General features: G+C 38.7%; 1 protein-coding gene across 5 annotated transcripts in view; it reads right to left on the bottom strand.

Moving 5' to 3' along the window:
• Positions 1–1,763: 1,763 nt before the first annotated feature.
• LOC137793020 (glutamate receptor 2-like) overlaps positions 1,764–22,298 on the bottom strand; it is a 43,955-nt gene continuing 23,420 nt past the window's right edge. Inside the window, exons 17-20 of one of the 5 annotated variants that reach the window (XM_068588923.1) lie at positions 15,860–15,974; positions 11,151–11,285; positions 9,143–9,318; positions 5,571–5,661 (exon numbers count right to left, since the gene is read on the bottom strand). In XM_068588923.1, the coding sequence (XP_068445024.1) occupies positions 9,148–9,318; positions 11,151–11,285; positions 15,860–15,974 (421 nt within the window). In that variant the 3' untranslated portion in view covers positions 5,571–5,661; positions 9,143–9,147. Of the gene's footprint in view, positions 5,662–9,142; positions 9,319–11,150; positions 11,286–15,859; positions 15,975–16,846; positions 16,979–22,298 lie in introns of those variants that run through there. The other 4 variants (XM_068588922.1, XM_068588925.1, XM_068588924.1 and 1 more) reach the window with 4 other exon arrangements.

The raw sequence follows: 22,298 nt of genomic DNA, 5'->3' as shown, positions 1-22,298 counted from the left end.
AGAGCTTGATTGACAGATGGTTCAGCCAATCACCTGCCACATACTTTTTCCAAACAGTTTCCAATGACAGCTTCTCAGATGGTTCTATGTAGCAAACCATCTGGCGGGTCAGGTTGTGTCAACAGTTACGTGGCCAAGGCAACATCTTCTACATCTACATCATGATGGATTGCAGGGAACTTCAAACTAAATTACGCCTTGCGTAGCCTAATTGATTTGCTCCAAGCTAGTTTCTGTAAACACATCTAATCCACATTTCAAAAGTTATCTTTGCATAAACTTAAAAATTGAATTGATACACGACTGCTGTCGTACAACCTGCATATGCTGACACAGCAATAAGAGGTTCTCTATGCTGGCTGGAGTTTCTGCTTCTGCTCTCTCCACCTGAGGTATTGGCCTAAACCGATCCTAGAGATCTGACGTAATCCGCTTGCAGTCAAATACAAGTTGATTGCATGTATTCCAGATTCTTAAGCGGTCATAACGGTTTCATTCTGAAGATATTCTATATCTTTCCCACAAATCAGTGTGCAAACTGGAAATGATTCATACAAACAACTGTGTCATAGATTTACATTGTTGTTCAAACGAGCCACAACGCATCGATGAGCCACACTGTGGGACATATTCCTTCATTATCATGAACATACTGTAGTTATTTTTGAATAAATCTCACATTTACTGTCTTGCTGCTTCAAATATTTACTAGAGCACCAAATGTGGATTCATATGCTGCTGTAAATAGTCCCCAACTAATTTCCTCCTGGTTAATTAACATTTAATTAAAAATTACAGTAACCATCTACATTTGGAAATGACTGAGCCTCTTTAAAACACAATATCATGGTGCACTATTCAAAGGTTTCTCCAGTTGGAAGCAATGGGCTTGGAGCTGAGAGAATTAAACATTAGGGAAGTCAGGCGGTATTGAAAGATGGACCAACACATTGTTAGTTTTGCTCCCTGTTGTGGGAATTGTTGACAATAAGACTACTATAGTAACTCCACATTTATCCTGAAACTATAGTTAAGGTTAGGCAACTTATTGAGAATAGGAAAAGAGCACTACTGTGCTATGGAGCAACTTTCAAGATTTGGTTCTCCCATGCACGCACACAAACATGTCATGTGACAAAGAATACAGAAATATAACAACAGATTCAGACAAAACAGAGAAGGAGAAGACTTCTGGCAAGTAAACAATGCAGGTTTTTTTTCTTCTTCAAAAAAGTCCAAATATTAGCTTTGCAAATGTTTCACGAGGAAGGAGATGCATTCAACATGTTTGCTTGGCCCCAAGGATACACAATACGTTTAGTGAGTGACACTGAAGAATAACAGAAACTTTATTTCTTTACAAAAACTCCACAGTGGAGCTTTAATTGATGGTCTTCATCAGGATGTGAACACCAGTCTCCCACATGAGAGTCAGATGCATCACAGAGCCGTCACCCCAAAGACAGACCTCCACAAAGTGCATCTAATGGGGAATCTGAAGGCTTTATAAGCAAATATTTTACAGTAGAGAAGAATGGATGAAAACTTCAGTGGGTCTTTGAATTTCCAAAGTTGTGTTACTGTAATCGTATTCTAGCGGTTATAGTGTTTATATATATATATATATATATATATATATATATATACATATATATATATATATATACATATATATATATATATATACATATATATATATATATACATATATATATATATATACATATATATATATATATACATATATATATATATATATATATATATATATATATATATATATATATATACTATCCTAGGTATAAAATCTGAAGCATGGCAGAGATCAGAGATCAGAGTCATAGCAGGTCAGAAAATGTATCTTGCACTTGTTAACATTCTGGTGTAGGACAGAGTAGCTTCCAGGTTAACTGCTCGGTACTTCTATGGACTGCCTTTTGCAAACTATTTGCACTTTGCGAGACTGGAAAAAGGTTTGGTTAAGTTTAGGCACAAAAACCTCTCAGTGGATTTTAGGATATGCAAGGTACAAGGAAATATAAAATGAACAGTGATCTCCCCTGTCAAATGCACCACCCAGGCATGTTTACTATATGCTGAAAAAAGTCAAATCACGCAGAAATCTGTTAATATTTGTAAAAAAAACACCACAAAAAAAACACTGCTAGATGTTGTAGTCCATTAATGTGATACTTAATTTGCTCTGTTGAAAAGCAACTAACAAGATGTTGGTCAAAGTTGATGAGTTTAATAGAAAATGAAATTATACCAGAAGCAAAGTTGTAAGTGAAGGTGATAATTTCCACATTCCTCTCAGTGGTTGACATGTTTGGGAGCCATCCCGTGGTAACTCCTTATCTCTTGATTATAACACCATCAAAATATCTCTGATAAATACAACATGTGAGCATTGCAAAAATGATGAGTCCATGAGCAGAAAAGGAAGTAGATCCCTTGACGTTTTCAGCTTAACTTAAACCAGACGTTGATCACGTCTGGGGCATTTATCACGTTGTGGGAGAAGCTTTTCAGCTAACCAGCTTGCTTCTAACTAACAGCACAAATAACAGCTCCCTGGTGAAACAAAGTAGCAGATTTGAGTTCTTAAAAACATACACTATACATAACAAGAACCACATTAATACTGCAATTAATATTGTTAATATTATTCTTATTACTATCATTATTAAACACTAAAATGCAGCCAGGCACAAAGCTTCAGGCTGACAAGTTCATCTGAAAGAAAAAACTCAAAGTGACATGCAAACGTTCTCTTCGTCCTCTCTTCGTCCTCCATGTCTCTGTGGCCATCATCAGTGCAGTATATTTATTAAAATGAAGGTCTTTGTTCACAGTTTCTTGTCCACCTCACAGCAGTGAGCGCTCCTATTGGCTCAGGTTTCAGTATCAGCAGCTGCCATTGGCTGAGCATGGAGAGCTCTGATTGGTTCTCATTCAGTTTGGCACTTCATCCAGTTGGCTTCAGAACTCACATGGCAATACTATGTGCATGTGCACGTGCAAAATGTGTGGCTCATTGTGTGATACTGTATGTCAGTGTGTATTGATGTACTGTATATGTGGTTTGGGATGTGTGTTTGTGTCTGTATGGGTGTAGTGACCTATAGACAGGGATGGGCAACATGTCTCACAAGTATTTGAAGTATATTAAAAAAACATACATATACAGAAACGTACCCTGATAATGCCGTAGTGATGTTATATCCTAATCCAGAGATAAAAAAGTAATTACTTGAATGGGCTATTAGGGTAGAACTTTTGCATTGATCTCTCACTGAGTTTATCTTTATGACCACCTAGCTATTTTAGAGGGGATTTCCACATACCGTTGAAGTTTTACTGAAGCTAACTGGGACTCAAAGGTCTGGCTTTCTTGAGCTGAGTTGTAACTAAATGAGATGAAATTATATAGATTTGTTTACAGATCCTTTAATAGCATCCCAGAGAAAGCGGCGACAAACGGTTGTAAAGGTTTGAATAAAGTCAGCTAATTATATTACAAGATGACATTTGAAATTTCGATTTAAAGAAGAGAGAACTTGAAACGTCAATTTTAAGGGTGCAAAAGACACCAAAACCGCAAAGTGCCAGAGCCCGATATCTGACGATGAAATAGCGTTGCGAAGGCTAAATGAACATCTAACAGATCAACACAGCTGTCACACACGCGTCTTGTTTTTCCGTCTTGCTTTTTGGACGCTTTCATTGCTTTGCTGCAGCATTTTAAATCTTGCAGTTAATTTGACCACATAGGTGACGAGACAAAGCATCAGCACCGCAAGGGTACTGTGTCTTTTCCATGAGGCCCGCTAGTGCAATGTAACGTTCTCTCTTTGTATATCTACTTGCAACAGAGAGACTTATTCATAAATTATATATACAGTATTAAAAAAACCTGCACCTGGCCTGAAGCTTTACATAACAAAACGGTCTGAAACTGACCTAAAACCAGATGCACCTGACTGCAGCGTTATTAAACATTTAATTATACCCCGATCAGGTTGGCTATAATCTGACAATGTTGCAACAATTAATTTCTAAAATGGGCAGATCTTAAAGTTGAGCTCTGAGTTTGTGTGTTTCTCTCATATTCGACCCAATTAAGAAATCACTGCGTTCCTGTCAATCTCCAGTCTGATGACATCACTATGAAATATATTACAAAACAACAGTAATAAAAGTATTTTTTGTTGTTAAAACTAGAGATTAAAAAGTAGTTAAAAAGTAATTTTACATGAACTTTATTGGCAATAATACTATTTTAAAAGAAGAGTCGTGTGCTTCACACAGCCAAAACAAATATTTTAGAATTTTAAGCGAAAACCCATAAACAGGAGCAACATGTAAACTTGTGAGTAAAAGCAATTTAAGAGACAGCTAAATGTAATAGGATACACCAATAATTTATAAATGTAAGAATTAATTAATGTATCAAATGTAGTACTATGTTTGTATATAAATACTTGTTAAATTCATGCTTTTTGGCTTTTGTTTGATTACTTAATCCATCTATGATGTTTGTGTTTCTAGTCTTTCGAAATGTTTGGATGGTTTATATTTTATGTAGAATAATGAGTCAATCTGTCTGAAAACTGGTGCATTCTACATATTGCTCTCAACCCAGTTGTTCCCAGGTTGCATTTGTTTGGTTCTCTTTAATGCTACCACTCGGTGTTACCAAAGTATGAAATGCTCAGATCCTACACTAAGAAGCGTACATTGTGTAAATTATTTTGTATCAACATACATTTTGATTAGTTTGTACCCATCCCTGTGTATAGTGTATGTATTCATACCGGTGTTTTTGTGTGTGTGTATGTGTGTGTGTCAGTCCATGCATCTCTTGGGTCTCTAATAAGTAGGGATATTCAGGCAGAATCAAAGGAAAACAATTAAGATCAATAACATCATTATCATAATTTTCTATCACAATTACAATTTTGTCATGGATGCAATTTTTCAGGACGTCAGGTTTTTTTCGTAGCACTTGAGCTCGTTTAAAAGAGATTCTGCTTTTAGACCCACAATTCCTGATCACATCCCTGATTAATGTTGTTATTGCGTTAACGTCAGCATCACTGTTGTCCTTAGTTTCTACAGCCTCCATGGCAAAAATCTACGAAAAACAATGATGTGTTTTTTTTTTTTTTTTTAGAAAACTGTCCACTGTGCTTGATTGTTTTTCATGAATTTGTAAATGACCAGCCATCTTTCTCAGTGATGGTCACGTGATTCACTTCGTTGGTGGGCAGGTCTTTGCTAAAGCCTGACAGCCAAGTGGAGGGAGGACAACATCTGTCCAGTCTTTTTAGGCTAGATGTTAAAGAGCAGATCAGGAGTCCTCAGAGAGATATGATTGGCTAAACTCCGGATTGAAAATCAGGGCGAATCACCCACGGTGAGTGGTAATTGGTCACCGAAGAAGATGACAAGCATTTCCACTCACTTTCAGAGGGGAAGGGAGGATGTGTGTCGATTGGCTGTAAGGCACTGGCTTGGGTGTGGTCAGGACAGATCAGTCATGCTGAGGCTCATGGGTAATCCTGGACGGAGGTAAGCCACTGGGACACGACCATTCTCACTGGTCGATCCTGTGATGGATAGACGAGCTTTGGAGCGCATTGCATCTGTGAATTTCATCTGTACAAGAAAAAAAACATGTTAAACATGTTTTAATCATTAACACCAAAACTAGATACATGCATTATTTTAGGCACTGCCTCCTTCAGAAGGGGGCAGTGCCTACTGCACACTGCTGACATTGGTTTATTTAAATATTGCTCGCACAACACATGGACTGGATTGTTGCCACCAGATTTCAAATTCACTTATTCATTTTGATAAAGTGCTGCTATAATCTTTGTGCTTCATCACATTACATGTCTAAAACATGGTGGTGTCATCAGGTTTGCTTGAGTACAGTATGTTTGAGTCTCATCCCATAATCAAGTTTCATACTCGACAATGTGTCAAAACACATTCTTACACATAATAGATTTGTATAAACAGAAACACTTAATTTACATAGATTCTTATATTGAGACCCTTTCCTATGACACTTGGAGACTATCAAGAAGCAAATTGAGCCGCTAAATGGGTCAATGTGAGCCAGCCGACATCCTCTCGACCGTGTTTGGACATTTCGTTGTTTGAGAAAGTGCTGTTTCTACCAGGACCCTAAAATGTGACAATGACCAACGCTTAAACATATTTTAACCGATGAGAGAAAAGGAGAGAAGGAGAGAAAGATAGTAAAGAGATTAATGGGAAATCAAGAAACACAGAGCGGGCAAAAACTTCATCTGGTAATTATTTGAGGCAATCTGTGGTTTATCAGTAAAGTATACAGGAATTGTATATATCAATGGGACAAATGTATGTTCAATGTCCATTGAGTAGACTTGCATCATACAAGTTTATGTTGTCTGAAAGTTGTATTATTTATAGATCAAGTCATTTGTAAGGAATGTTGCAAATCAAAGAGGAATTTCAGGATTTCCACCAATATTTGCTCATAGGCTTTGTATGTACACACACACACACACACACACACACACACACACACACACACACACACACACACACACACACACACACACACAGTCACAAACAGAAGAGAGAGATAGACATAATTGTAAGTAGTTCTTTTAAAATCTAGAACATTTCCTGAAGCCACTCAATGCAGCGAGACATACTGTAGCATTATGTAACGAATGAATGGACAATGTGTGTAAAAGCAAAGTATTGGGTATGTTGCAGTATGACCAAGTGTAGAGAGACATTGGAGGCAAATCAAATCATTGAGGTAGAAACATTGACATTATGCAAGTATGAATTCTGCTTTGGAGGAAAGAAACTTCTCACATTATCTCCTTGATTATAATACATTGTTATGGTGACTGATGCTGCATCTTCTGCTTAAATTATATTTTAAAATCAATGATTTCAGTGAATGGTTTAATGAACTTGTGAAGCTAAACTAATAAAAAAAAAATGTTATGACTGTAGCTTTTGTTCCCTGAAGAAGAGAAACAAGGTACAAAAGATATAGTTATATTACATTACATCTTTGTGTGGCCAGACAAAACACACGATAGTGTACCTCATTCCTCTCATTCCTCAGGTTACATTTGTCAAGGCTTTCCGTTCGATTGATTCACTCAGTACAACACGTATAATATACAACATTTATACTTGCCCCCCCGAAGAAGCCACAGCGGAGGCAAATCTCCAACACTAGTTTATAGCGTTGATTAAACTCTGATGTCAGGGTTCTCTGGTCTCATGGTTCTACAATGTTCTTTTCTCCTGTCTTTATTTGCATATTTGGTATTGAGGTAATCCAAAAGTAACGGAAAGTAATCAGATTCAAAAATGTTTATTCGCAGGAAGACCAAACTTTGCGCAAGTCCTTTCGGTTCTTGATCACACTCATGGTAGGCCGATTGAAAACTTTTTCTTTGTCTGCTTTACTTTAGTATTTAGTGAGGTAGTTCTGTAACAGTGAACTCACCCTTTAGAAGTAGCTCACGTCTTATGCTTCATAAGCACCGTCTTCAATCAGGCCGTGCAGGGGTGTGATGTCCTATGTGTTGTAACCAGTAAATCAACTCAAAGGGAACACTGGTGTTCATCACTGTACTATTACACTTACATATGTTCCACCATAAGCCCAGTGTTTGATGATGGTATCCTTCCAAAACATCTGTAAAATGAATTAATGGGCCTGCCTAATGAAAAGCTGACATTAAGACGAATGGCAGTAATTGACCAATGAGTCAGTACATTAAAGAGGATGATTGGCTATAAAGTAATAAAGGAGGATCAGGAAATTAAAAAAAAAAAAGTAAAAAGGGAAAAGTGGAGGTGGGTAAGAGGACAACAAAGAGATCGAAAGAGAGAAGAGGAAAGAAGGAAGGAGAGAAGGAAAGGAGTGCAGTAAAAGTAGGAGGTGCGCTTAACTGGAGAGGGCAGTTTAGGGAAGGTGAGAAAAAAAAGGATAGAGGAGGTGAGGAAGCGGTTGGGTAATGAGTGAATAAAGGAAAGGAGTTTCACAGCCATATACAGTTTTGACAAGACACCTTGTATGCAGTGTTTTCCAGACTTTATTCTGGTCTTCATGTTACTTTTGTTCACCAAGAACAGCAGCATTCACATCATTCTCTGAATATGTAGTGAATCATAGCACTCGGCAATGCCAGTAAGCTTCAATTCTGTCTAATTCTGTCTAATGCTAAAAAGCAAAAGTAGTCCATGTCATAGATATTAATGAAATCATACGGATCAAAAGCATTGCGGGGTTTCTTTTCAGAACAGCTTTTTACTATTGATGGAATATTACATCCAACACCACCACTAATACATTGGAAAGACATCAGCAGCTTGAAGGTCTTGCTAAACTAAAACCTTTTATCTTTGGACAGTAGAAGGCTCTTCTTCCTTCTTTATCCTCAGAAGGAAAACATAAGGACTGTCCGTCATTTATTAATTTGGAGCATCCCATATAATTCTCTTAATGGTTATAGCAGTGATAGGCATTTACTTTTTACATGATTGGTCTAATTCTTCAAGCCAGACCAAACCATGTTTCATGATCTCAAATAAAAGCAGATATATCAAACAATTGTGGTTTAAAAAGACAGCTGGCTAGAGACCGGCCGATTGAGGGTTTGGTACCTTTTTTCAATAGAAATACAAATGTCATTCTCTAATGATCTCCTGTTTGATTTTGCATATTTTTAACTGATTCAATGGGAAGTTACTGCCATTAAAACTAAACACTAATCATTTCTTAACAACCTACCAGAAAAGAGAAGAGCATTCGAGCCATTGGAAGGCACCGGACATTTTGAGTTTATTGCTTGTGGCTTAACAGTAATGAAAAGCAGTTATTATGGGGAATCAAGGTTAACAAAAGATAACATGTTTTGCCACAACTGGCATTTTGGATCATTGAGTCCCAATAAAGCAGTTTGCCATTGAAGCTACAATGCACCGCCATGATGTGAATGCAGCTGTTGTTCGATGATAAGAATGAAAGCTAATTAAAAGTTAATTGTCTAAACATCGTCTATGACTGTGAGGTTAGGAAAGTTTTAGCCATCAATCATCGCTCTCCTACCCGTGTTAGATCTTGACACTCTCAATGCCGTAAACGTTGTAGCCCTCTTTATAGGTGGCGTAGTTTGGCTGGTGGCTGGGGGACAGCAGGTTGAAGTTGGGGGCGTGTTGAGGAGAGGACAAAGTGTGTGTGTAGTTTCCTGTGTGCTGGGGGGACGACAAGGTGTTGGCTGCCACCTTCATAACAAAAATAAAGTCATTGTTATTACTTTACTGATTGTAACAATGAGGACTCTTTAGCCGTGTGACCGTGACAACAAGTTTGAGCAGCCGAAGCACCAATCGTATATAACTGCAAAAGCAACAGAGTGTGAGAGAGATAGAGAGACAGAGATAGAACGGGCCTTTTAAGATCTTTCTGCACATGAAAATATGATGCAAATCCCGTGATTGTTTTTATGGTAAATAGCATAAGGCATGTGTGTACTATCCCAAATGACAGAATAAAAATATGAAAATTACATTATGACAGAAAAACATTGTACCTGACCACTTAATTAAATTGCCTTAATTTCAGGAAATAAAATGAAAAGGAAATAAAATAAAGATGTTGTAAATTCTGCAGATATCTGTGCAAATATCAACCTTAGGTTACCCTGAAAAACAGCCAGAATAATCATGAATATGACTAAAAATATTAGTTTAGTTCATTTACTGAATCCCCATTAGCTGACGCCTTAGTGGCCGCTAATCGTCCTGGGCTCCGCAGAATGGACAAAATATACAAAAAAGTGAAAAACATAACTAAACAAATAAAAATAGTACAGTCAAATACCTAGTGCAGTCGAGAACGAGAATGTATATCATGTGCCATTTTCAAGGTGCACAAGCTATTATCAAATATCCGATGAAGGAATGTATTTTTCTGAAAAATAAGGCTTTAAAACCATCCCATAAAATATCCCATTTCCACTGTTGAACACTCATTAGTCCTTTTTCAGACATGATATAATAATAATAGAAATGGATTTTTTTTTTTGTGGAAAGCATTCAAAAAGCAGTCACTGTACACTACCAGCTGAACACCAAACAACAGGCTGGTGAACATAGTGGAGAATTAACAGCTGAAAATACATATATTTCACTTTGGATCTACATTCATCAGGTCAGAAACAACTCCTACTGGCAAATAGGAGAAACACTGAATAACTACAACTTTGACTGTGTTTAACACAAATTCAAAACCGTAAGATTTCTGGTATACCCCCCAAAAAAGGCTCTTGAAGGAAACACCAGATTAGTAAAACAGCAAGGAACCTTAATTCATAATTAACATTAGTGGTTGACACACAGCGAATGAGAAGTTGAAAACATTTGTCTGGATATATACTTACTACAGTAACTTCACAAATAAGGTTGCAATTAAGTGTGGATTGATGCTTCAGTAGCATTTATGAGATTTTGCATACATTTTGAATTTGAGCTAAGACTCCGTTTTTGAGCTAAGAGTTGTGTTACTTCAGCAGCAATAGAATAAACCCCACCTTCAAGAAGGTTCTACGGTTCAGTTTTTGTTTTAGAGCGGTGTTGATTAAACTTAATGGTCATGAGGCTGGAGTTTGTCCATGTTACAGTGAAGGGTATTTCTATTATTTTGGACAACCCCCTTGTTCTAAATACGATGAACGGTATAAACTATAACGCAATGAAATTCTGAAAACTACAGAAATTACCATAAAGATGTACCTAATAAACTGGTAACGGATTGCAACCTAACACATGGATAATATCATAAAGACACTGGATTATTATTTATTAAGTTACATTGACTGCACTTCCAAGTCATATGAATTTCACACATATCGTTTGACATTTACGACACAGGATTTTGATTGAAAATATGTAGTTATTATATATTGTTTATTTTTTTCATTACTCATCACATAAATTCAGACTCATAATTTTGTGTGAGGAATCCTACATGCAGAAAGTTCAAAACTATAATATTACTACAATACTTGCTATTTCTAAGATGGAACCTAAAATTAGTAGTTAAAAATATAGGGTACCTTCATTTTTTTGGCCTCTGCACGGCTCTTGTAGCAAAACTCGACCAGCGCTACCATCATGGCCAGACCGAGCCCTCCAACGAGGATGTAGAAGACTCCTGCTACATTACTGAGAGACAGGGCGCTGGTCTTCTCCTAGGACACATACAAAAGGAAAAAGAAGGTAGCCAGCCAGAGAAAGGTGTTAGTGGTGTGTTTTTATGTTAACAGCCAACTAACCTAATGACTGACACACTACCACTAAATCTGCACACATTTAACTCACTCCTCATAAATACAGATTATTTAGGATTAGGACAGTGCAGAGTCACAGACAAGTAGGCTACACCTGACCTGCACAGACCTGAACCTTTCTTAACTTTTTATCAGTTTGCCTATATGTAAATATGATAATTGTACTCACCAGAGCAGTTACTCTGGTGAGTACAATTGTATCATGAATAATAGAAACCATGGGAAAAGTTCTATTTCATTTTTCCCGAAAGCCATGCTTAACACTGGACGTCATCCTTCTGGGATGAAGAGGGGCAGGCTAGTCCACAGCCCACGTCATCATCAAAGATGTCCCTTGAAGCATCTCAAAGGGAATCCGTGAATGCAGGTTGAAATTAAAGGTTTAGAATTTTAAAAAACGGTAATCCGAGACCCTTTGCCAGTAGCCCTGTAACTGTATGGTCGTCCTCCGAGGGCTACAATTAGACCATCATAGCTACACTTGTATCTCTTAGCTCACAGACTGGTGTTTGTGCTCAGCATCTAACATTATGGATAAGATCTTCACCAGCTCTGAAGATCGGCGCGAAAGGTAGCCTGGTGCAATGTTCACACCACGAATGACAAAAGCAAAAACATGGTGTGTACAGAGCATAGGGATAGCCTTTTATCTTGTGTAACCTGTTATTTTTGACGAGAAAAATAAAAGGACATTTATAAAAATAAATCCCAAAAGTACAATGATTAATATCAATAAGCCACTCCGCTAGTTTAGGTTGCGTGGCAGACATCTGGACCAACCATGTTAAGCTCACACATTTGCAGCACCTGCATGGTTCCATTGCTAGCGGCAGATAGACAAGACGAATGCCCAACATGCCTCGGTGTTTGACAGTCAATGCATGAATTGCAGCTACATAGAGCTTCTACCTTCTTCTACCTTGTGCAGAGCACATACTATGATTAAACTATGTGCTATACATTTGAGGCTCCCCAAACTCCTTCCATATTTTAGAGGCAATCAGCCTTGTTGTGACAGCAACTACCATGTCAACCGTCAAGGGGGCACCAGGTCGAACAAGATGCTATGAGGAGCACGACAAACTCCTTGTGTGGTCTTTTCCACATTGATTAAGACTCAAAGCCATATAGCATGGTGGCAGACTCAAGGTGACTTGGTGCCAGAAACCTCCAACGCGGGAGGCTCCAGCCAGAGGTAATAGAGGCAATAAAGGACAGATATTGCACAGTAAAGGTGGACCTGTTTGCCTTCACACATTGTCCTATCTGGTTTTCATTGATGACGACAGAAACCAAATGGCACACCGATTCCCACATCACTAATACGGGTAACGCTGCAAATAGTTTAGCAAGGCAACCCCAAATCCTGTGGGTTGCCCCAAACTGGCTAGGGAGGGCCTGGTTTCCAGGGATGGATGGAGATCCATGGTGCCTGCACAGGGGATGAGACCTGCTCTCCCAGCTGAGAGGCCACATCTGAGAACTAAGACCAGAATGCTTGCAGGTATGGGCATGGCCCCCTGGAGGGCCTGACCCACTCCTAATGACATGTGACCAGGAGGTAGTTCAAACAATGGACTTATGAACTCCAGCCAACATGGCACATTATGCCTGCCTGTCGTACTGGAGGCCATTTGTCTCCACCCCTTTAAGCTTTTGGAGCAGTTGGGGCTAAAGTGGCTTTTTGCAAAGGCTATTTTTATTCTGTGGATGGCATCAGCAGAGCATGTAAAGGAGTTTGCGTGTGCTGGAATTTGAATAGTACAATTGTGGTAATTTGGCATTACCCATCATTCTTTTTAAAGATACTGGCTCTGGCTTACAGGGCCTTTACGCCTACAGCACAAGGAAACTTGTTCAGCAGAACTACTGTCCAGTGAGGGTTTTAAGGCATTTTATACAGGGCTCGTTGGGTCTTTCATCACTCTAATGGCTTGTTTGCTTGCTTTGAGCGCCCCAGGAAAGGACACATCCTGTCCAAGACAGATACTTTCAAGGTGGCTTGCTAAGGTAATTGAGGAGGCAAATAGGTGTGCCTTTGCCTCTGAATATAAGGGGCCACTCCAGCAGAAGTATCCCCACCTCTTGAAATTTGTGCAGTAGCCACCTGGACAGCTGTCTTTCAAGAACCATCCAGCTGTAAGGCAAGTTAGATTCCTCTTGACTATATTAGTAATAGTCATCCAGTGTTAGGCACTGCTTTTGGTGGTCACGAAGAATGACACAGAAGGGAAGTTATGCATGCAACTCCAGATATATGAATTAAATAATTCTGGATGAGCGTTCCATGTCACTCAGAATCTTTGTGAGAATTCAGTGGACATCTTTGATGATGATATAGACTCACAAAAGTAGAAATGGCTTACGTCATCCCAGGTGATATTAAATACTCAACTTGTATGTTTGCAAAAGATGGATATCATCAAGCGTTAAAACTGGGTCTCTGGTAGTCATCCGGAATTCTTAGAACTAGCTTAGTGCAATCATTCAAATGTCACATATACTGTATAATCAACCAGTTTAAAATGTAACTTCAGAAGAGAAAATTACCACTTTCTATGATGTGGATGTTTAATCAGTGTTGATGATGAATGTAGACAATTGAAGCATTCAATTCCTCAGTGCATGTTATAATGGACGAGAAAGCAAGAGTTCTCATGCTCTGTTGTACTTCCTGAAAGACAAGGAAGAGCTATAAACTACTTCAGCCTATATCTTGTGTCTCTCTGGGTAGCCAGCACTGGGGGAACTCTGCTCGCTCTAGATGTCGCTCAAAAATGGAAATTCGTATACTTGTTGTAAATTTAATTGTGAAAACAAAAAAACAAGAACAGAATTTCCTTGAATTATATTGCAAACTATTTACGTTTGAAACAGTGATAATGGCATCACAAAATATGAGTACAGAAGACATAATGGTTTAAGATGCAATGTTACAGTTACAGTGATTTGGCTGGAGCAGTACAAGACCATCGGAGAAATAAACAGGGAGTCTTCATCAGTAAATGGGGTAGGCTGAAGCCTTGTTCATGCTTCTGCGTCACGTCGACGCCGCACCTACGTCGCCGACGTGACGCCATCGTTGAGCATTCAAAGTTCTGGGACCGCGTCGCTCTGCAATTCACGGCCGTGCTTGCAGGTGTGTGTGGCTGTGTGGTTTTCAGGGGTTTTAGAGTCGGAGCGCATCAAAATTGAAGAGCAAATGCTCATATTGCAAATGTTGAAGCGTAGGCGACAGAGAAGACGTTTGCGGAGGTGGTCTGTACGACCACTAAAAAAAAAAAGCAACTGCCGGAAATTATGTTCTGAGCGGACCAATCACAGCGCTTGCGGTCCACGTCGACGCGACGCGTAGTTAGGATTTTGGGGAGGTGCACGTCAGGCTACGGCGTAGGGGTGTGCGTCGACGCGGTACCTACGCCATAGGTACGCCGTCGACCTGACGCAGAAGCATGAACTAGGCTTTAGTTGTCATGTGACCTTACATGATGATGACACCTAATACATAACCATTTGCTCAAGAAGACTGCGAGATGTGACGGAAAGACCTGAAATCAGGTAAGTGTACCTCAGGGCTCAGTCTTTCTTGTACAATCATAGCTTTATCCATACTAACACAGTTCTGCCTGACAAAAAATCTCACATGGCTGAACACCAACGTTTTATCCGCCTGCCGAGAGCTTACAGATACAAAGGAACTCTGCTGCCTGCAGACCTGCCTAATGGACCACTGAACCATAGAAGACTGCATAGGCACCACATAGATGTCACCAAGTGCCGTCTATGCATCATATTATACAGAAAGATTGTCTTGAGCTTGAGGTTCCAGAAAGTCAGGGGAAACAGGGCCAAGGAGATACATAAATAAATATATGTGAACAAATATAAACCAAATAGAGTCTGAAGGGTCTGGATGCAGCTTTCGGCAGAACAGGTATGCCCATGTATAAACCCACAGAAATGGGGGGATCAAATAAAACAAAAGATTGCCACAACCCATACCTCTTTCATGTATATAATGTGTGATTATTGTTAAATCTCCATTTACAACTTGTTCTTTGCAGACATTAACTTGGAAACTCTGTGTGTCAGCATCAGGATTCAGACAGACAGCCAGACTTAAACACGAGTGTTCAACAGACAAAACAAACACTTCAGTGAGCCTAACTTGCTAATGCACAGTAAAATCCATTGTTTTCAGTACACTACTTATTGTTATTTATCTTATTAACATTATACAGTTTAACAGTTTAAAACCTTCATGCTTTAACCTGAGGTGTCCTAAGTATTACATACAGATAGAACTAATCTGTACTGAACAATTCGGTTCAAGTTGAGTTTCCTTCATGTTTACATATATGAACATCTGGCACTAACGTCATCCTAAAGTAAAGCTATAGAAAACAAAACTATATGTGCTTGTTGCATGTGTGAACAGACAATGTGTTTGATTGATCCACAGACATAAAACTAACCTTATTGGTGGAGTCCTTGAAGCCACACTCTCCTTTATCGTACCACCACTTGTTTTTCATCTTGTCTAGGGTCCCTTGCTCATTCAGTTTCAATACGGCAAGGTTTACTGGCACTCTTTAATGGGAATAACATAAATAACATCATTAACAATGTTATCTTATGTTATTAGTTGGGCAGCAATTCTCAAACTCTGGTCTAGTGACCAAGACAGGGCCCACTAATGTTATGATATTTGTAGGAACTTCATTCATCACAATATCTTACCACATTACTTTCAATTCAAAGACCATGTCGAAATGTGACCGGTTCATTTAGCAAAGAGAGTTTGAGAACAATCATTAAAGATCTCTTCCCATCTATTGTCAAATAATGACATGTTTTATTGTGAACATAATTTCAGCCCCCAAGTGGACTGTGTTGACATTTAAGTCTGAAACAAAACTGTTAAAAATGAAGATTTTTACTTTCAAGGCCCCTCTGTTTGGCCTCAGAGACAGAGAGTGAGAGGTGCTGCAGTGAAAAGCCTTTCTGTTTTTTTTAGCAGTAGTATTCCTCCAGGCCAGAGCCATAGATAAAAGGAGTTTGTCTAGGTTGCACAAACTTTTTATCAACAGCCCTTCTCCTGCACTGTTGCTGCCATCTGGTATGAGGTCACCTGACCCTGACCTTGCCCCTGAAGCCTGCCCTAACCCTGACCTCAACCAAACAGGGTGCAACACATCCGTAGAAGAAGCAGCACAGACAATAAGGCTACCTGCTGGTGGTGCTCTTAAGCAACTGCTTGTAGTATTCAGTAATAACAATTGGCATTGATTTTTTTTCTTGGATTTGTGTGAAGAGCTACAGCTACAGCACATTGGTACCTTCACATGTGGCGTTATAACTGTGCTGCTTCTTTAGGTCATTTTTTACACCTAAAAACCCAGAGTTACCGTCATGTTTGTGTGTTTTTGTGTGTATATACGTGTGCGTGTGTGTGTATTAACCTTGCTCTCCCCTCCTCCGCTGCCGCATTCGCCCTTGTCATACCACCACTTGTTTTTCAGTTTGTCCAGCAGCCCCTGCTCGTTCAACTTTAACACCGCCAGGTTCACAGCATTTCTACATGAACACAGTGGCTGTTAGCAGTTCAGTTGTTGTCAATGTCAGTCCTCCTGCTGGTACGCATGTTAGCAGCATCAACTCTAAATCCTTAGCATAAACAGAATATTACACAGCTGAAATTCTTCTCTTTTCTAGCTGTAGCATGCCCTAGCTGCTATGCGCAACTTGCTAAGTACCATGGAAATAAAAATGTTGAATATTTCAAAATCCCATGATGTGTTGTTATATATCCATAAAGAAAGGTTTGTGTTCTGATAGCCAGTTGTTGATCGATCATTTACAAATCTCTTATTGAATCATTTCTCTCTCCTCGCTCTTTGTTACAAAACATCCATGAATCAAGTTCCTATTGTTAACTACATCTTATTATGTAAATGTAGTTGATTAATTAATGGCCGAAGTAAGACTTGGCTATTATCTGGTTACAGTTGCTTTTACCTCAAATATTTACAATAGGTTGCTGTGAAGGAAAATAAAAGCTCCAATCCAATACAAAGCTGTAAGTTGAAGTTAAATTATCGTGTTGTGCATCAGAAATGTCAAAGGTAACATAATATAACAGATTGGCACATCATTTAGTTATGGAGTGCTAAACTAGGCTTCATTTCATATCATATAAGCAATTGTAGATGAGCAGATTAATATTTAACATTTAAAACTTCTGCTAATTTGATTAAGGAGCTAGTAAAGAAAAAGCTGTACAACAATCAAAAGCTGCACCTGTCATGTGTTAGATACATATTGTTAATTTGCAGCTCAAGATTTTATTTAGTGTTGAGGCTGTCTAAATATTCTAAAAGCAAATTTAAAAAAAATGTTTAGTCTAACTCAAATTCTATCTCAGATCTGTCTTTGATTCAATAAGGGATTATAAATAATTCTGATGCAATAAGCTTGTTTCATATTGTATTGAGTTCCATAAAATGCCGTCAGATCCCAACCATATAAGGATTTATCAACAACTCTTCAATCACAGCCCAGTTAAACTATTTGACACCAGTAATCATCCTCCTGTAAGACAGCTTCAATTCTGTTCAGGGACATCTACATGAAGAACATTACTTTGAGCTGATTTTGGCTACTGCCGAGCATTCGGTCATTCATTTCCATGGGTACTTTCAAATCTGTTTAAAATACTAAAAATGATGGTAAATGATTGCATGATTAGATCAGAAAATAAATGGAACTGTAACTTTAGCGTAGCAAAAGAACAGAGTCATGTATACTTTGGTGAGGCAGATGGATTAGGAGCAAATCAATTTTCTAGCATAATCGCTCAACTTTTCTATAATGGTATACGAAAGAAAATAAAGAAATAAATGTCACCAATATGATTGACGTTTAACAGATTTCCTTAATGAACTTTTGGGCATTAATTATGTATACCTTATATTATGCAAATCATGGTCAACGTTAAATCCTATCAAATGTATTTAGAATAGTTGGTATGGCCAGTAACATTACAACCAGCCATTCAACAATCTGAAGTCTGTTTAAAAGAAAATAGGATTATCTGGGGAATTTGTGGTCGGGTTTCTTAGGAGTATCCTAGCTTGTATAACTTAGCCAGTCTCACTTAAGATTTTAAACTCTGAACTTTAAAATTTTCCAACTCCGTTCTGTGTTTTCACTATGGGAAATATCTTGGAATCTCCTTTGACACCACAACTGTCTGACACACCAGTCAAACCCTATCTTCCCAAAGTGTTTCTTGCACTTTCCTTGAGAAACAATACTTAGTTTCTTAAGGCTATCTTGGGTATTGCCAAATAGGTAACCTGTTCCCAGAACATTTTCAACAGTTTCCAGATTGTACTGAAACTGGTCCACATTTCAAGAGCATGCTTCACACTAAGTGATACTCGAAGCCGAAGATCACAAAACTTGTGTAAAACACAAAAGGCAGAAATTTGATGTGGCCAACAACCCAACAAAAGCCTTTTCAGCTCAGCCTTAAAGAATGGAAGCAGGAGGGAGTCGACCCTTATCTCTGCTTACTCACTAAACACATTACTTGCCCACCTAAGGTACCCAAGGCCAGCTTTGCTGCAGCAGTGGGGTTAGAAGCAGTGGTGCCAGAATAGGCAGGAAAAAACTAAGGCCCATGGCGTTAAGTAATCACACCTCTGCTGCTATGACAGCGAGGAACTGGCCGCGGACCGGCCCCCCAGAATGTTGACACAAGAATATTCTTGTGTGGAGGCAGGACTGTTCATATTCTGTCCACATTCTCCTCCTCCGAAGTGAACTATTTTAGATGTTCACAATTGCATATGAGCAGGCAGTCAGTGATTCGTATGGTGATAAACCATCCCAGGGATCTGTCTCCCTTTTTCATCTGGGGAAAGTTGCAACGTTCAGACTGCCTACATCCTATCTTGCTTATGCCTTTAGTCATATCTGTTGTATTTCTGAGTCTTCATATAAATGAGGGATTTTCAACAATGGATTATTATCATGACTGTACCCTTGTGATCACCTTTATTTCAGGCTAAAAAATAACTATGACTTGCATTGTCAATCTGCATCAGCGGAGACACATCAATTGTGGCGTGAGTAGTCCTGTTTTCCCGGGTAACAATGACAATGGATGAATGCCTGTCAGAGCGCGGTGCAACCATGATGGGCACAGCAGTAAATGACATTTGGTACCTAGGGCAGTGTTTTTAGCACTGAAAAATGTTCTGCACTTCAGACAACTGCACTGTATTAACTTACACCAACTACCAGGGTTGCACTCACTCCTAAACAAGAGGCCTAGCAGGCATCTGTAGTAGCATGATATTGAACATTGACCATTTCCGGGAAGTAGACCTTCCACCCTCATGCTCATGGTATCTACACCGTATACACCCAGGAACCATTGTTTTTCTCTGAGTGTAGATGCTCAGCCAGTGGCTAAACGTGTGCTCTGAAGCTGATGAGCTGTTTAATTCCTGGTCCATACAGGCAAGTCATTATACCAACGGAGACTGTCCCACTGCATTGTGGAAGCCCCATATCTGGTGTGAAGACCTCACAAGCCCATCAGGGTTTGAGGGCTTATTTCACCAGAAGTGTGGTTACTTTATTGGCTCTATACAAAGGGAAGGGTCAGCACAGAATATTTGAGTGGTCTATATCTCTCATAGTGAAACACCCAACTAAGTGTGAAAAATTACTTTGAGTTACTTATGTTATCCTTCCTCAAAACAAAGCATAATTTTTAAGAATACTTAAATAATTAGTGGCCTCCAATTTTATATTTTAGTCTCATCTTTTGTAAAACTTTCTCACTGATATCTAATAATCTAAATGTGGAGACGAGTCTAATATGTCTTTGTGCAACTAGTGGCTTATATTTTTGTAACAAGCCTACATTTAATGATTAACTCTTAAAAAGATAAGAGATCATCCAGCAGGAAGAGCATTTTTACGTTAAAGTAATGATGTAATGGCAAGACGAAAAGGCGGTGAAATTGATGCTTATGGGGAGTGGTATTTTGTACCCTCGTGAATCAAGCAAGAGTGTCGATAGAAAACCTCATGTATTATGTCGTGATTAATGCAGGCGAATGTTTTCATCTAAAATGCTCCATATCAAGTTGTGTACAAATGTGACTAATAACTTGGCATGAGCTCAGTTCACATCAAATTTGATGTTGTATGATTTGAATTTGATGATGTTCACATTCCAAAGGATTGTGTTTTTTTTCTGAACTGAACCCACCATTGACATTATATCATTAACCATCCACTTTGACTGTGTTAATGGCAACAAGGGGGGAAAAACATTAAATGACAACAGTAAGATCATGCTAGGAGCAGAGACATGGGAGGATGTTGAAAGATAATATTGGCAGAAATTCAGTGAATAATTTGTTCAGTGTTTTGTTCTGAATCAATACATTTCTTGACTGAAAGTCATGGAAATGAGAAAATAAAACATGTCTCTGGTTCTACCATGCTTTAAGTACAACAACAGTAGTCACATAATAGATCTATCAAAGGTTTAGGCTTAAAGCTCCATTAAGCGATATCAAAATGTAATCATGTAATGTGAAAGGGTTTCAAGGGCTGATCAGCGCACAACTGTCTTCCAAAAACTCTCTAAAAGCCAAGCTTCATCCAACATTACCCTCTTTAGAGGACACATCCTATGCCATATGGGATATAGAGAGTCCAGAGCCCACTACGAAGTCGTAAAAAAAAGCCAAACTAAAAGACATCATCTGAACAAGGAGACATTGCTCTGATGAAGGACAACTAGGCAAGAAGATGCATATTAGCCATTAGTGCCATTGTCAAAACTCATTCCGGCAAAGATGGGGTCATACAAAAGGTGAAAGTCAACTTGACACGGCAAGAAAATGTGAAGACTTATAAAGACCTATCTCAGAGGGCATCCTGCTCTTGTCATTGAAGAGTTAGGAGATGTCTGTCTGGCTTCGAGTGATGGCAGTGTCACAGATCTCCTGTACTTTAGTTTGACATCTAATGAAAAGCCTGTGCAGTGAAGGCAGCATATTGTAAAAAGCTATACGCAATACTGAAGCACTGACTATCACCTGACCTTAATAAAGATCTTTAGGTAAGTGCTGCTGTATAATGTAATTTTGATCAACTGTCTCGAATATTGGTCCTGTTTGAAAAACTGTATTCCAGCAGAGAAATACAATACACATTTCACTGGAAAGAAGAAGACCAGTGGTCAATAGGGGCCAAGCAGCTAACTACTGTCTCTCTACTGCATTAGTAAGCAGAACTCCTTCAGGAAGATCAAGCAAACAGATCAGCTGTAAACTTGATGAGTAAATAAAGTCCTAAACTCCTGCTATTTGGTATTTATAAATCGCTTAATGCAGCTTTAACAGCAAAGTCAACTAATACAAGTAACTGTAAATGTCACCGAAAACATTCTCCAGAAAAAAAGAAAAAAAACTTCAGAGCTGACAAAGAGACAGAGAAGAGAGAGAAGGCAGGGCAGACGTAACCATACAGCCATCTGCAGTATGCTGAAAAGACACAAAAGTGAGAAACAAACTCAGTGACCAGCATGCAGTTCAACGCACACACACACACACACACACACACACACACACACACACACACACACACACACACACACATTTAGATCATCATTTACATTCGGATATAAAAAAAAATGAATTTTGGAGTTTGATGCAATCTGTAAGCAGCAAGACAGTGATACATTTTACATTTGGCTGTAAATTTGGCTGTATGTTACATGTTAATTTGTCCAATACATATTGATTCCTATATTTTGTACACAAAAGAGGGGTATAATTTCTTTGCTGTTCATCTGATGAGGATGTACATTTTATATTCTGGAGT

Source organism: Clinocottus analis, unplaced genomic scaffold (genome assembly GCF_023055335.1).
Source record: "Clinocottus analis isolate CAN_PGR_092001 unplaced genomic scaffold, fCliAna1.0.p SCAF_22, whole genome shotgun sequence".
Taxonomy (NCBI): Eukaryota; Metazoa; Chordata; class Actinopteri; order Perciformes; family Cottidae; genus Clinocottus; species Clinocottus analis.
The sequence above is the reverse complement of the archived record's forward strand: the minus strand, read 5'-3'. Positions and strand labels throughout refer to the sequence as shown.